At 47.1% G+C, this 16659-nt stretch overlaps 1 protein-coding gene across 1 annotated transcript in view; it reads right to left on the reverse strand.

The window, feature by feature from the left end:
• ALK (ALK receptor tyrosine kinase) overlaps positions 1-16659 on the reverse strand; it is a 566624-nt gene that overhangs the window by 354012 nt on the left and 195953 nt on the right. Inside the window, exon 3 of the mRNA XM_072139971.1 lies at positions 10589-10738. Within this exon, the coding sequence (XP_071996072.1) occupies positions 10589-10738 (150 nt within the window). The remainder of the gene's footprint in view (positions 1-10588; positions 10739-16659) is intronic.

Here is a 16659-nt window from a genome sequence, read left to right on the forward strand (position 1 = left end):
CCCATGTCTGTGCACCTGCTGCCGTTCCTGACCCATGTCTGTGTACCTGTTTCTTGGTGTGACCAATATCTGTTTACCTGCTGCCTGTTCTCATCGATATCTGTGCACCTGCTGCCTGCCCTGACCCATGTCTGTGCACCTGCTGCCTGTCCTGACCCATGTCTGTGCTTCTTCTGTCCTGACCCATGTCTGTGCACCTGCTGCCTGCCCTGACCCATGTCTGTGCACCTGCTGCCTGTCCTGACCCATGTCTGTGCACCTGCTGCCTGTCCTGACCCATGTCTGTGCTTCTTCTGTCCTGACCCATGTCTGTACACCTGCTGCCTGCCCTGACCCATGTCTGTGCACCTGCTGCCTGTCCTGGCCCCTGTCTGTGCACCTGCTGCCTGTCCTGACCCATGTCTGTGCTTCTTCTGTCCTGACCCATGTCTGTGCAACTGCTGCCTGCTCTGACCCATGTCTGTACACCTGCTGCCTGTCCTGACCCATGTCTGTGCACCTGCTGCCGTTCCTGACCCATGTCTGTGTACCTGTTTCTTGGTGTGACCAATATCTGTTTACCTGCTGCCTGTTCTCATCGATATCTGTGCACCTGCTGCCTGCCCTGACCCATGTCTGTGCACCTGCTGCCTGTCCTGACCCATGTCTGTGCTTCTTCTGTCCTGACCCATGTCTGTGCACCTGCTGCCTGCCCTGACCCATGTCTGTGCACCTGCTGCCTGTCCTGACCCATGTCTGTGCACCTGCTGCCTGTCCTGACCCATGTCTGTGCACCTGCTGCCTGTCCTGACCCATGTCTGTGCTTCTTCTGTCCTGACCCATGTCTGTACACCTGCTGCCTGCCCTGACCCATGTCTGTGCACCTGCTGCCTGTCCTGGCCCCTGTCTGTGCACCTGCTGCCTGTCCTGACCCATGTCTGTGCTTCTTCTGTCCTGACCCATGTCTGTGCACCTGCTGCCTGTCCTGACCCATGTCTGTACACCTGCTGCCTGTCCTGACCCATGTCTGTACACCTGCTGCCTGTCCTGACCCATGTCTGTACACCTGCTGCCTGCCCTGACCCATGTCTGTGCACCTGCTGCCTGTCCTGACCCATGTCTGTGCTTCTTCTGTCCTGACCCATGTCTGTGCACCTGCTGCCTGCCCTGACCCATGTCTGTGCACCTGCTGCCTGTCCTGACCCATGTCTGTGCACCTGCTGCCTGTCCTGACCCATGTCTGTGCACCTGCTGCCTGTCCTGACCCATGTCTGTGCTTCTTCTGTCCTGACCCATGTCTGTACACCTGCTGCCTGCCCTGACCCATGTCTGTGCACCTGCTGCCTGTCCTGGCCCCTGTCTGTGCACCTGCTGCCTGTCCTGACCCATGTCTGTGCTTCTTCTGTCATGACCCATGTCTGTGCACCTGCTGCCTGTCCTGACCCATGTCTGTACACCTGCTGCCTGTCCTGACCCATGTCTGTACACCTGCTGCCTGTCCTGACCCATGTCTGTGCACCTGCTGCCTGTCCTGACCCATGTCTGTGCTTCTTCTGTCCTGACCCATGTCTGTACACCTGCTGCCTGCCCTGACCCATGTCTGTGCACCTGCTGCCTGTCCTGACCCATGTCTGTGCTTCTTCTGTCCTGACCCATGTCTGTACACCTGCTGCCTGCCCTGACCCATGTCTGTGCACCTGCTGCCTGTCCTGACCCATGTCTGTGCTTCTTCTGTCCTGACCCATGTCTGTGCACCTGCTGCCTGTCCTGACCCATGTCTGTGCACCTGCTGCCTGTCCTGACCCATGTCTGTGCACCTGCTGCCTGTCCTGACCCATGTCTGTGCTTCTTCTGTCCTGACCCATGTCTGTGCACCTGCTGCCTGTCCTGACCCATGTCTGTACACCTGCTGCCTGCTCTGACCCATGTCTGTACACCTGCTGCCTGCTCTGACCCATGTCTGTACACCTGCTGCCTGTCCTGACCCATGTCTGTACACCTGCTGCCTGCTCTGACCCATGTCTGTACACCTGCTGCCTGTCCTGACCCATGTCTGTACACCTGCTGCCTGCCCTGACCCATGTCTGTGCACCTGCTGCCTGTCCTGACCCATGTCTGTGCTTCTTCTGTCCTGACCCATGTCTGTACACCTGCTGCCTGCCCTGACCCATGTCTGTGCACCTGCTGCCTGTCCTGACCCATGTCTGTGCACCTGCTGCCTGTCCTGGCCCATGTCTGTGCACCGGCTGCTGGTCCTGACCCATGTCTGTGCACCTGCTGCCTGTCCTGGCCCATGTCTGTGCACCTGCTGCCTGTCCTGACCCATGTCTGTGCACCTGCTGCCTGTCCTGACCCATGTCTGTGCTTCTTCTGTCCTGACCCATGTCTGTGCACCTGCTGCTGGTCCTGACCCATGTCTGTGCACCTGCTGCCTGTCCTGACCCATGTCTGTGCACCTGCTGCCTATCCTGACCCATGTCTGTGCACCTGCTGCCTGTCCTGACCCATGTCTAACCTAGAGCCTTTTCTATTCTGAAAATGTCCTTGCTAAGTTGGTCGCTTGTGATTAGTCGCTTTGGGCCACAAAATTTTAAAGAATGATCGCTGCCATCTATTGGCTCATATAATATAACCCCTCCCTATCAGTGTCATATGTCATTCAGACTCCTCCCACTCCCTACATGGACTGACGGGAATAAATACTGGATGTAACCAATAAGATTCTGTCTTTATTAATGCGCAGTCTCTGAATCCTCCAAAACATATAAGTGATTATCAGATTTATAGTCCAGACCCGAAGAGTCGTGTAAGTTTCCACATAGACATTCCCTTTAAGCTCTGAATATTCCGGAATGTTCTCATATGTTACTGTGTGCATTAATGACATCTCTATGATAGAGGTAACGGTCGCGCCTTACGCCTCCATTGTGGGAAGATGAATGGGGTAATAAGCCTCAGTATCTGGCACCTGGAGACGCGCTGTGAGGGATGGTTTAATTACCGCACAATAAATGTCGCCACGAAAACTGCGGAGCCGGAAAACAAATAAGAGCAACATGGCGAGATGAATGGTCTGACATTACAGGGGGTTAGACGTCCCCCTGGAGAAGGGCTCTGACCTCCTGCTGTCATACGCTCAGCGTCCACCGTGCTCATACAAGGACATGACGCCAACGGAACGCGGACGCAGGCGCTACAGACAAGCGTCACACAGATCCGAGGACACCTGGAGGCTCCAGACTGGGAAGACGACGTCTGGATCTCATCCAACGTCCTGATTTGCATATTAGTGACTTCTTGGGTTAATCCTTTCACTTTCATGTCCTGATGGATCAGCTGGGGGTCATTTACTAAGGGCCCGAATCGTGTTTTTCCGACGGCTTATACGAATATTTCCGATTTGCGCCGATTTCCCTTGAATTGCCCCGGGATTTTGGCACACACGATCAGATTGGGGGTCATTTACTAAGGGCCCGATTCGCGTTTTCCCGACGTGTTACCCGAATATTTCCGATTTGCGCCGATTGTACCTGAATTGCCCCGGGTTTTTGGCGCACGCGATCGGAATTTGGCGCATCGGTGCCGGTATGCACGCGACGGAAATCGGGGGCGTGGCCGAACGAAAACCCGACGTATTCGGAAAAACCGCCGCATTTAAAAAAAAAATTGTGTCGCGAAAATTTCACTCACCTTCATCCTGGATAGGCCGGTGTATTTCAAGGCATTCCAGCGGACTTCAGCGCAGCAGCGCCACCTGGTGGACGTCGGAGGAACTGCTTTGATGAATCCCGGCCGGACCCGAATCCAGTGCAGAGAACGCGCCGCTGGATCGCGAACGGACCGGGTAAGTAAATCTGCCTCATTGTGTCACATTGGCGCCGGGTTGCATGAGACGGAATCGGGGGGCGTGGCCATAAGAAAACCCGATGGATTCGGAAAAACCTCCGCATTTTTTTTAAAAAAGTGTCGCTTGACACGTGCTTACCTGCACGCAAGATAGGACGGTGAACTTCAGTGCAATCCGACGGACTTCAGCGCAGCAGCGACACCTGGTGGACATCGGGCGCACTACCTTAGTAAATCGCTGGAAGACCCGAATCCTCCACACAGAACGCGCCGCTGGATCCCGAATGGACCAGGTAAGTAAATCTGCCACAATATGCGTCATGTTCTAGACCACCAGAACCTACATGAGACATTTCCCATGGGGGGTGGAGGGGGGACAGAACTTCAGAACTTTTCGAAGAAAAGACCCAGTAAAACGTCTCTGGGGCACATTTACTAAGAGTCAGTCGGACGCATTTCCCGACTTTTTATCGTTTTGCCCTGAATTGCCCTGGGGTTTTTGGCACACGCAATCAGATTGTGGTGAATCGGTGCCGGATTTCATCCGACACAAATCGGGGGGCGTGGACGTTGGACAACCTGACTGATTCGGACAAACCGACGAATTTAAAAACCAAATTGTGTCGCAAGATCAGCATATACATGCACCGGGAAGAAGAAGGTGAACTCCGGCGGACCTGAGCGGGGAAGTGACACATGCAGGAAATTGGACGCACGATCTTAGTGAATCGCGGCAGCTCCGTATCCTCGTCAGACATTCCGGAAGTAAATGTGCCCCACAGTCTGCAATGTATCTGTTTACCTTGTGATTACACCTCTCTCCAGGGACAATACATAGCACTGGCTGCAGGGAGCACAGAGCACAGCAGTGTGAGGTCTGATTACACATCTCTCCAGGGACAGTACATAACACTGGCTGCAGAGAGCACAGAGCACAGCAGTGTGAGGTCTGATTACACATCTCTCCAGGGACAGTACATAACACTGGCTGCAGAGAGCACAGAGCACAGCAGTGTGAGGTCTGATTACACCTCTCTCCAGGGACAATACATAACACTGGCTGCAGAGAGCACGGCAGTGTGAGGTCTGATTACACATCTCTCCAGGGACAGTACATAACACTGGCTGCAGAGAGCACAGAGCACAGCAGTGTGAGGTCTGATTACACATCTCTCCAGGGACATTACATAACACTGGCTGCAGAGAGCACAGAGCACAGCAGTGTGAGGTCTGATTACACATCTCTCCAGGGACAGTACATAACACTGGCTGCAGAGAGCACAGAGCACAGCAGTGTGAGGTCTGATTACACCTCTCTCCAGGGACAGTACATAACACTGGCTGCAGAGAGCACGGCAGTGTGAGGTCTGATTACACATCTCTCCAGGGACAGTACATAACACTGGCTGCAGAGAGCACAGAGCACAGCAGTGTGAGGTCTGATTACACATCTCTCCAGGGACAATACATAACACTGGCTGCAGAGAGCACAGAGCACAGCAGTGTGAGGTCTGATTACACATCTCTCCAGGGACAATACATAACACTGGCTGCAGAGAGCACAGAGCACAGCAGTGTGAGGTCTGATTACACATCTCTCCGGGGACAATACATAACACAGGCTGCAGAGAGCACAGAGCACAGCAGTGTGAGGTCTGATTGCACATCTCTCCAGGGACAATACATAACACTGGCTGCAGAGAGCACAGAGCACAGCAGTGTGAGGTCTGATTACACATCTCTCCAGGGACAATACATAACACTGGCTGCAGAGAGCACAGAGCACAGCAGTGTGAGGTCTGATTACACCTCTCTCCAGGGACAATACATAGCACTGGCTGCAGTCTGTATGGTCACCCCTGTTAGTAAGCCGGGATACATAAAATGATGGGGAGGATTCGGGTCCGGCGCGATTCACTAACAATGTGCGTCTGAGTTCCTGCATGTGTCGCTTCCCCGCTCAGGTCCGCCGGAGTTCACCTTCTTCTTCCTGGTGCATGTGAGTGCTTGATCTTGCGACACAAATCGTTTTTTTTTATTCTGCGGTTTGTCCGAATCAGTCGGGTAGTCGGACGACCCCTGATTTCTGTTGTGTGCAAGCCGGCGCCGATGCGACACTATCCAATCATGTGCAACAAAATCCCGGGGCAAAATGGTGATATTCGGGAAACCCAATGAAAGTGCAGCGTTCTTACCCTTAGTAAATGAGCCCCAATGTCCGTGTGTTGGGCCGGTTCTTCTCGCTATATTCTATATTATGTTCAGTCCTCTGACGAGTTAACCCTTCTCTTGCCAGATCTGGCACATTTCATGCCTTATATGCAGGGACAATATCCCAGATAATAATCCGCATGTTTCCGCGTCACTTCTACAGCGGATCTGATAATTCCACATCACGGGGAAGTTTCTTATTGTCGGAGGCGATTTGTCAGGAGTCATTTCCCTGCATTAGGGGGAGATATTCCGGGGAGGCGCGGACGGAGACGCCGTCTTATCCTAACAATTTCTGCAGCCAATTAAGTGTCTACAAGGTAATGCGATGGACGCAGGAGCGATAACAGCGAGATGAGGGAGATAGGACTGTGCAGCCGCCAGGAGATCATCTCATCAGGAAGAGACAGGAGACACATCCCGGGAAAGAATCTAACAGCCCAAGGAACATGGGAAACTCACGACATTACCATATACACAGGGCCATATATCACCCCGTATGGAGAGAGAAACGGGAAATCATAAGGACTGGTCATGCCAGGGCCCTATGTTATGTGACATCACTGTGTGCATCACCCTGTACTGTGACATCACTGTGTGTATTATCTCTGTACTGTGACATCTCTGTGTGTATTATCCCTGTACTGTGACATCACTGTGTGTAGTATACCTGTACTGTGACATCACTGTGTGTATTATCCCTGTACTGTGACATCACTGTGTGTAGTATACCTGTACTGTGACATCACTGTGTGTATTATCCCTGTACTGTGACATCACTGTGTGTAGTATACCTGTACTGTGACATCACTGTGTGTATTATCCCTGTACTGTGACATCACTGTGTGTATTATTCCTGTACTGTGACATCACTGTGTGTATTATCCCTGTACTGTGACATCACTGTGTGTATTATTCCTGTACTGTGACATCACTGTGTGTATTATCCCTGTACTGTGACATCACTGTGTGTATTATCTCTGTACTGTGACATCACTGTGTGTATTATTCCTGTACTGTGACATCACTGTGTGTATTATCTCTGTACTGTGACATCACTGTGTGTATTATCCCTGTACTGTGACATCACTGTGTGCATTATCCCTGTACTGTGACAACACTGTGTATATTATCCCTGTACTGTGACATCACTGTGTGTATTATCCATGTACTGTGACATCACTGTGTGTATTATCCCTGTACTGTGACATCGCTGTGTGTATTATCCTGTACTGTGACATCACTGTGTGTATTATCCCTGTACTGTGACATCACTGTGTGTATTATCCCTGTACTGTGACATCGCTGTGTGTATTATCCCTGTACTGTGACATCACTGTGTGCATTATCCCTGTACTGTGACATCGCTGTGTGTATTATCCCTGTACTGTGACATCACTGTGTGTATTACCCTGTACTGTGACATCGCTGTGTGTATTATCCCTGTACTGTGACATCGCTGTGTGTATTATCCCTGTACTGTGACATCGCTGTGTGTATTATCTCTGTACTGTGACATCACTGTGTGTATTACCCCTGTACTGTGACATCGCTGTGTGTATTATCCCTGTACTGTGACATCTCTGTGTATTATCTCTGTACTGTGACATCACTGTGTGCATCACCCTGTACTGTGACATCGCTGTGTGTATTATCCCTGTACTGTGACATCACTGTGTGTATTATCCCTGTACTGTGACATCACTGTGTGTATTATCCCTGTACTGTGACATCACTGTGTGTGTTATCCCTGTACTGTGACATCACTGTGTGTGTTATCCCTGTACTGTGACATCGCTGTGTGTATTATCCCTGTACTGTGACATCACTGTGTGTATTATCTCTGTACTGTGACATCACTGTGTGTATTACCCTGTACTGTGACATCGCTGTGTGTATTATCCCTGTACTGTGACATCGCTGTGTGTATTATCTCTGTACTGTGACATCACTGTGTGCATCACCCTGTACTGTGACATCACTGTGTGTATTATCCCTGTACTGTGACATCACTGTGTGTATTACCCTGTACTGTGACATCGCTGTGTGTATTATTCCTGTACTGTGACATCACTGTGTGTATTATCCCTGTACTGTGACATCACTGTGTGTATTATCCCTGTACTGTGACATCGCTGTGTGTATTATTCCTGTACTGTGACATCACTGTGTGTATTATCCCTGTACTGTGACATCACTGTGTGTATTATCCCTGTACTGTGACATCGCTGTGTGTATTATCTCTGTACTGTGACATCACTGTGTGTATTATCTCTGTACTGTGACATCACTGTGTGTATTATCCCTGTACTGTGACATCACTGTGTGTATTATCCCTGTACTGTGACATCACTGTGTGTATTATCCCTGTACTGTGACATCACTGTGTGTATTATCCCTGTACTGTGACATCACTGTGTGTATTATCCGTGTACTGTGACATCTCTGTGTATTATCTCTGTACTGTGACATCTCTGTGTATTATCTCTGTACTGTGACATCACTGTGTGGTAGGTAGAGTGGGGCTTCATACTGTGTTAATCTTCTGTGACAGATGGTGATGGAGCTTCAGGATGGAGAGTTATTGTGTTCCTCTGTGTAACTGATGGCTTCTTTGGGGGAGTGCGGTTGGGACTGTCAGTCACTAGGGGGCACTTGCTTTGAAAAGATTGAAAAACACTGAACTAGAAGATGCAATAAATACAAATGAGCCATTGTCAATTACAAGCTACATCTGGATATCCCGTCCTTGGGTGCGGATCTCCCCCCCTTCATCTGGAGACAAGTGTTTTCCCTAACTCCTCTTTCTGCTCTAATTGATCGTGGATTAAGAGCTTTTGTCAGCAACTTGTGAAGTTCAGGATGAAGAACTTCACGTAACAAACTTTGGAGATGAATCTGTGTCAATGTGAGGCATAGAAAGGCGGTGGATTGGGAAGAGTTGAGATGTTCCTCATAAATGGTTATAAAAAGTCTGTGAATCCATTAGTTATATGTAAGAACTGGACCTTGCTGAGGTCTTCAAGTCTAAGGACCTCAAGAAGAACCAAGGGATCCAAAAGTAAAGCAGCTGGACAGCGGCAACTGGATGTTACAGATTTTGGACCAGGGTTTTATGAGACACATCCATCTTTAGTCTCTTCCCCTTCTCGTCCAATGTTGTCTGTCCTGGTTATATTCCGTAGTGTCACCCATGATCCTTTACCACCATGTCCAAGCCTTCAAGGAACAACGGAGGACACCAAAAGGAGTGTTACCTTCTGCCACACGGATTCAATTTGGAAAGGACCCTAAGGGGAAATTATGATGTGGGAATTGATAGAGCGAGCGCACACTCAAGGATTCCCATATAATCTTATCTTCTCCAAAGTCTTTGAGACCCACCAAATAAAAGTAGTAAACAAGTCCTCTAAAACCACATTCATTAATTGGGAAACATTAGGAATTGATTCGGTGGCAGATGTGTACCAAATCTACAAATGGATTTGCTCCTCTCTGATTCCCATACATGGTAAGTCATCATCTAACAGGTCCCTGAGGACCAGCCCAAAATAGTTCTCCACTTGTAGTGAAGGTGGAAATGATAATACAAAATGTCTACAAACCAAAACCTTTATCGGCCACGACCAGTCACCTGGTGACCAACCCCCAGAAGATGTTCTGACTTAATCATAGGGTCTGTTACTTTAAATAGGTTGTACCAAGTAGGGATGAGCGGACCCGTTCAGGTGTGGTCTGGGTTCAGGTGTGCTCTGGGTTCAGGTGTGGTCTGGGTTCAGGTGTGCTCTGGGTTCAGGTGTGGTCTGGGTTCAGGTCTCTGTAACATCTCCCGGTAACACCACCCATCTATTTTCCCGAGGGTCATTGCCCTCTGTAACATCATTGAGGAGCGACGATCATGGAGCAAGTGGTGGCGGGCGTTCCAGCACCGATCAGGGTGTTACCGGCTGGTGGGTGAGTTGAACCCCAAACTTGAACTGAAGTCAAGCTTGTTCGGAGACCCAAACCCACAGTACCAAATATGATTGTGAGTATCCAACTGTTGGAATCAACACTGATCATGAGAAGGAACCCCCAGAGATCTGAAGAAAGTGGGGCCCTGTTGTCACTAGTGAATGGAGATAGCACAACGCTTCCGGGTAGCATTCTTTCAGACCACTGAGGTTCCACTCTTGTAATCTCCAGGGGCTCCAGCAGTGGGAGCTTCACCTCATGTGGATAAGTACAACATGTAAACTTTCTACACCCCCTTTACGGTTTCCATTGTCTTGTGTATCTCCTGTTCCTCACAGGTATCATCTCCTTTCACTCTAGTTGTGTACCTTCTCCTGATATTGTGGACTTATAGCCTTACACGGTCATGTCCACCAGGGTCCAACCTCTCCTGGAGGGAACAGTGGTGAGCCTTGGACTGTGCCACATGAACCAAGAGAGGAGATGAGTAGATGTCTCCTACAGGAGGTGGACAACATGTCGGGAAACCTCTTACTAATAGAAGATGAAGTTTCCCAGACGAGTTGGATGGATCCGTCAATCAGAAAGTATGTCCTACCTCTTGTTGAGTTCTCGGAATAATCCTCCGCTGGGCCGGTCGTGATTTTGTGCCTGGATAACTCCTCCGCGTTGGTGACTCTCCATGAGTTGTTATTTTGGGAAGGAGAATGTTCCAGATCACAGTGGGACTCGAAATTACAGTTGAAATCTAGGACATAAAAAAATGAATAAATTACACACATCTGCTCCAGTCCCAGGTGAGGAGGAAGCGGGACATGAAATGCATTTACTCAAGTGTTTTATTGATAAGTTGGGGTCTCCCGGCATGAGGGGAAGGGGAGGACCGTGAGACGTTATGGAGGAGGTGGGGAGACTCAATACTGAACGTTCCACAGATCAAGAAAAAAGTAAAAAACATTCTGGTCCTCTTGTCCGAGCACCGATTCCTCCAAATCAGCGTCAGGGACATAGACCATAGTCTGCGTTTCTCGCCGAATTGCCCCGGGATTGTGTCGCACGTGATCGGATTTTGGCGCCGGCTTGCACGCATCAGAAATCGGTGGGCAACCCGACGGATTAGGAAAAACCGCAGAATTTAAAAAACAAAATGTGTTGCAAGATCAAGCACTCACATGCACCAGGAAGAAGAAGGTGAACTCCGGCGGACCTGAGCGCAGCAGCGACACAGGAAGGAACTCGGACACACGATCTTAGTGAATCGCGACGGGACCGGGTGAGTAAATCTGCCACACTGGGGCACGTTTACTTAGCCGTCGAGATCCCGCGGTACGTTCTCCGACGAGGATCCAGGTCTGCCAAGATTCACTAAGGTTGGGCGCCCGAGTTCTAGCAGGTGCCGCTGCTGCGTTGAGGTCCGCCGGAGTTCACCTTCTTCTTCCTGGTGCATGTAAGTGCTGATCTTGTGACACAAATTTTTTTTTAAATTCCACGTTTTTTCTGAATCCGTGGGGTTTTCCGACGGCCACGCCCCCCGATTTCTGTCACGTGAAAGCCGGTGCTCATGCACCACAATCTGATCACGTGCGCCAAAATCCCGGGGCAATTTGGCGCAAATCGGAAATATTCAGGAAGCCCCACGAAAATGTGCGATTCGGATCCTTAGTAAATGAGCCCCTTTGTGTCAAACATTTTCTGAATGTGTCAAGGTCGGTTTTAGAATTTCTACATAAGGACTTTACTGCAAAAGGTGATGATCCTCCAAAATATTTACCCAAGCACTCAGAATTATTACATATTTCAGTAACTAGATATAGTTACATTATGTTTTTGAGAAATAAAGAGAAGAAAATGTATAAAGAAAACTAAATGGTTAATGATAACTGTATAAAATGTCCATCAGGATGACCCCTGACCCAGCCCTGACCTGCAGGAGGACACAGACTGGCAGAGAAAATATATGGGATAAGATTTTACTGAATAATTAAGTAAATGTAATCTGATATTTAATATAAGTTATTTTTTTACTCTGTGATTCATGACCTGTCCACAGGAAGATAGAAAACTGAAAATGCAGTTATTGGCTTTAATCCTGTAAACAAAATGTCATACCAATATTATAGAAGCATAAAATAATACCGACCCCTTTGTACAAGAATATAACTACTATAATACTGCCCCCTATGTACAAGAATATAACTACTATAATACTGCCCCCTATGTACAAGAATATAACTACTATAATACTGCCCCCTATGTACAGGAATATAACTACTATAATACTGCCCCCTATGTACAAGAATATAACTACTATAATACTGCCCCCTATGTACAAGAATATAACTACTATAATACTGCCCCCTATGTAAGAGAAATAACTACTATAATACTGCCCCCTATGTACAAGAATATAACTACTATAATACTGTCCCCTATGTACAAGAATATAACTACTATAATACTGCCTCCTATGTACAAGAATATATCTACTATAATACTGCCCCCTATGTACAGGAATATAACTACTATAATACTGCCCCCTATGTAAAGGAATATAACTACTATAATACTGCCCCCTATGTACAGGAATATAACCACTATAATACTGCCCCCTATGTACAGGAATATAACTGCTATAATACTGCCCCCTATGTACAGGAATATAACTACTATAATACTGCCCCTATGTACAAGAATATAACTACTATAATACTGCCCCCTATGTACAGGAATATAACTACTATAATACTGCTTCCTATGTACAAGAATATAACTACTATAATACTGCCCCCTATGTACAGGAATATAACTACTATAATACTGCTCCCTATGTACAGGAATATAACTACTATAATACTGCTCCCTATGTACAAGAATATAACTACTATAATACTGCCCCCTATGTACAAGAATATAACTACTATAATACTGCCCCCTATGTACAAGAATATAACTACTATAATACCGCCCCCTATGTACAGGAATATAACTACTATAATACTGCCCCCTATGTACAAGAATATAACTACTATAATACTGCCCCCTATGTACAAGAATATAACTACTATAATACTGCCCCCTATGTACAAGAATATAACTACTATAATACTGCCCCCTATGTACAGGAATATAACTACTATAATACTGCCCCTATGTACAAGAATATAACTACTATAATACTGCCCCTATGTACAGGAATATAACTACTATAATACTGCTCCCTATGTACAGGAATATAACTACTATAATACTGCCCCCTATGTACAAGAATATAACTACTATAATACTGCCCCCTATGTACAAGAATATAACTACTATAATACTGCCCCCTATGTACAAGAATATAACTACTATAATACTGCCCCCTATGTACAAGAATATAACTACTATAATACTGCCCCCTATGTACAGGAATATAACTACTATAATACTGCCCCCTATGTACAAGAATATAACTACTATAATACTGCTCCCTATGTACAAGAATATAACTACTATAATACTGCCCCCTATGTACAGGAATATAACTACTATAATACTGCCCCCTATGTACAGGAATATAACTACTATAATACTGCCCCCTATGTACAGGAATATAACTACTATAATACTGCCCCTATGTACAGGAATATAACTACTATAATACTGCTCCTATGTACAAGAATATAACTACTATAATACTGTCCCCTATGTACAAGAATATAACTACTATAATACTGCTCCTATGTACAAGAATATAACTACTATAATACTGCCCCCTATGTACAAGAATATAACTACTATAATACTGCCCCTGTGTACAGGGATATAACTACTATAATACTGCCCTCTATGTACAAGAATATAACTACTATAATACTGCCCCCTATGTACAGGAATATAACTACTATAATACTGCCCCCTATGTACAAGAATATAACTACTATAATACTGCCTCCTATGTACAGGAATATAACTACTATAATACTACCCCCTATGTACAGGAATATAACTACTATAATACTGCCCCTGTGTACAGGGATATAACTACTATAATACTGCCCTCTATGTACAAGAATATAACTACTATAATACTGCCCCCTATGTACAGGAATATAACTACTATAATACTGCCCCCTATGTACAGGAATATAACTACTATAATACTGCCCCCTATGTACAAGAATATAACTACTATAATACTGCCCCCTATGTACAGGAATATAACTACTATAATACTGCCCCCTATGTACAGGAATATAACTACTATAATACTGCCCCCTATGTACAAGAATATAACTACTATAATACTGCCCCCTATGTACAGGAATATAACTACTATAATACTGCTCCACCTGTACTTCTCAGTGATAGTGATCATATAATAGCATATGAGGTCACATGATACATGATTTCAGGGATGCTCCATGGATGCACATCTTGCGCCTTTCCCGGCCGTTATCCGCAGCCGTTATGTGGCCTCTTATGTTACCTCATATTTCCTGGCATTTATCAGGAATCTCTCCCCTCCCCGGAGCACACTGGGACATTTTGCCGTCATCCTTCATAGATTCTTTGTAGCTTTTGGATTTCACTTTTTACCATTTTAATTCATTATTTTTAATACCGTACATTTCTTTCTTAGAAATCGGGGGAAATGAGTGAATAAGAAATGTCCTCGCTATCGGATCCTCATCCTGCACCAAATGATGGGAACTTAACTTTCTACCTCATTACCAAATCCCAGGTTATAAGGCACATACATCCCTGGAACAGGAATAGGGGCCCCATAACCTCATGAGATGAGCTGTAAAAAAAACAGGGGAGAGGAGAAGAAATTTCCTACAAAAAAAAAAAATGATAAGATGATAAGCTTCAGGAAGTTTTATATATTGGAGAGATTGAGTCTAACATCTGCAGACCTTCTATTATAGTGGTAATTATTGATATGAGGTCCACCCCCGAGGAGCAGCACATTACAGACACAGACTGCAGAGAGACCAACCCCTGAGAACCAGCACATTACAAATAAGGACTGCCAAGAGACCAATCCCTGAGGACTATGACAATGTAGATACAGACTATAGAGATATCAACCCCTAAGGATCAGCACATTACAGACTGCAGAGGGACCGACCCCCGAGGACTAGCACATTACTGATACAAACTGCAGAGAGACCAATCCCCAAGGACCAGCACATTATAGATACAGACTACAGGGAGACCAAACCCTGAGGACCAGCACATTATAGATACAGGCTGCAGGGAGACCAACCCCGAGGACCAGCACATTACTGATACAGACTGCAGAGAGACCAACCCCGAAGACCAGAACATTACTGATACAGACTGCAGAGAGACCAACCCCCGAAGACCAGCACATTATAGATACAGATTGCAGAGAGACCAACCACAAGGACCAGCACATTACTGATACAGACTGCAGAGAGACCAACCCCCGAAGACCAGTACATTATAGATACAAACTGCAGAGAGACCAACCCCGAGGACCAGAACATTACTGATACAGACTGCAGAGAGACCGACCCCCAAGGACCAGCACATTACTGATACAGACTGCAGAGAGACCAACCCCGAAGACCAGAACATTACTGATACAGACTGCAGAGAGACCAACCCCGAAGACCAGAACATTACAGATACAGACTACAGAGAGACCAACCCCTGAGGACCAGCACATTACAGATACAGACTACAGAGAGACCGACCCCAAGGACCAGCATATTACAGATACAGACTACAGAGAGACCAACCCCCAAGGACCAGCACATTATAGATACTGACTGCAGAGAGACCAACCCCTGAGGACCAGCACATTATAGATACAGACTGCAGAGACACCAACCCCGAGGACCAGCACATTACTGATACAGACTGTAGAGAGACCAACCCCCGAGGACCAGCACATTATAGATACTGACTGCAGAGAGACCAACCCCTGAGGACCAGCACATTATAGATACAGACTACAGAGAGACCAACCCCCAAGGACCAGCACATTATAGATACTGACTGCAGAGAGACCAACCCCTGAGGACCAGCACATTATAGATACAGACTGCAGAGACACCAACCCCGAGGACCAGCACATTACTGATACAGACTGTAGAGAGACCAACCCCCGAGGACCAGCACATTATAGATACAGACTGCAGAGACACCAACCCCGAGGACCAGCACATTACTGATACAGACTGCAAAGAGACCGACCCCCGAGGACCAGCACATTACTGATACAGACTGTAGAGAGACCGACCCCCGAGGACCAGCACATTACTAATACAGACTGTAGAGAGACCGACCCCCGAGGACCAGCACATTACTGATACAGACTGTAGAGAGACCGAACCCTGAGGACCAGAACATTACTGATACAGACTGCAGAGAGACCGACCCCCGAGGACCAGCACATTACTGATACAGACTGGTACAGATTGGGTTAGTAGGTTCAGTATGGAAGAAGGGCTGAGCTACAAGCGGTACCCATGGACCGTCCACTGAATTTAGTGTTGATTGTGTAATACCCAATCTGTCCTGCAGAGGTGCTATGGAGAACTGAGCACATGTTACCTCTGATCGGTGATGGTCCCATTGATATTATAGTTCCCCACTACATCTCCGTTTCCCTGCTGTGCGGCGGAGCAGAGCCGAGTACTTTGTGGCTCCATTATA

Source organism: Engystomops pustulosus, chromosome 3 (genome assembly GCF_040894005.1).
Source record: "Engystomops pustulosus chromosome 3, aEngPut4.maternal, whole genome shotgun sequence".
Taxonomy (NCBI): Eukaryota; Metazoa; Chordata; class Amphibia; order Anura; family Leptodactylidae; genus Engystomops; species Engystomops pustulosus.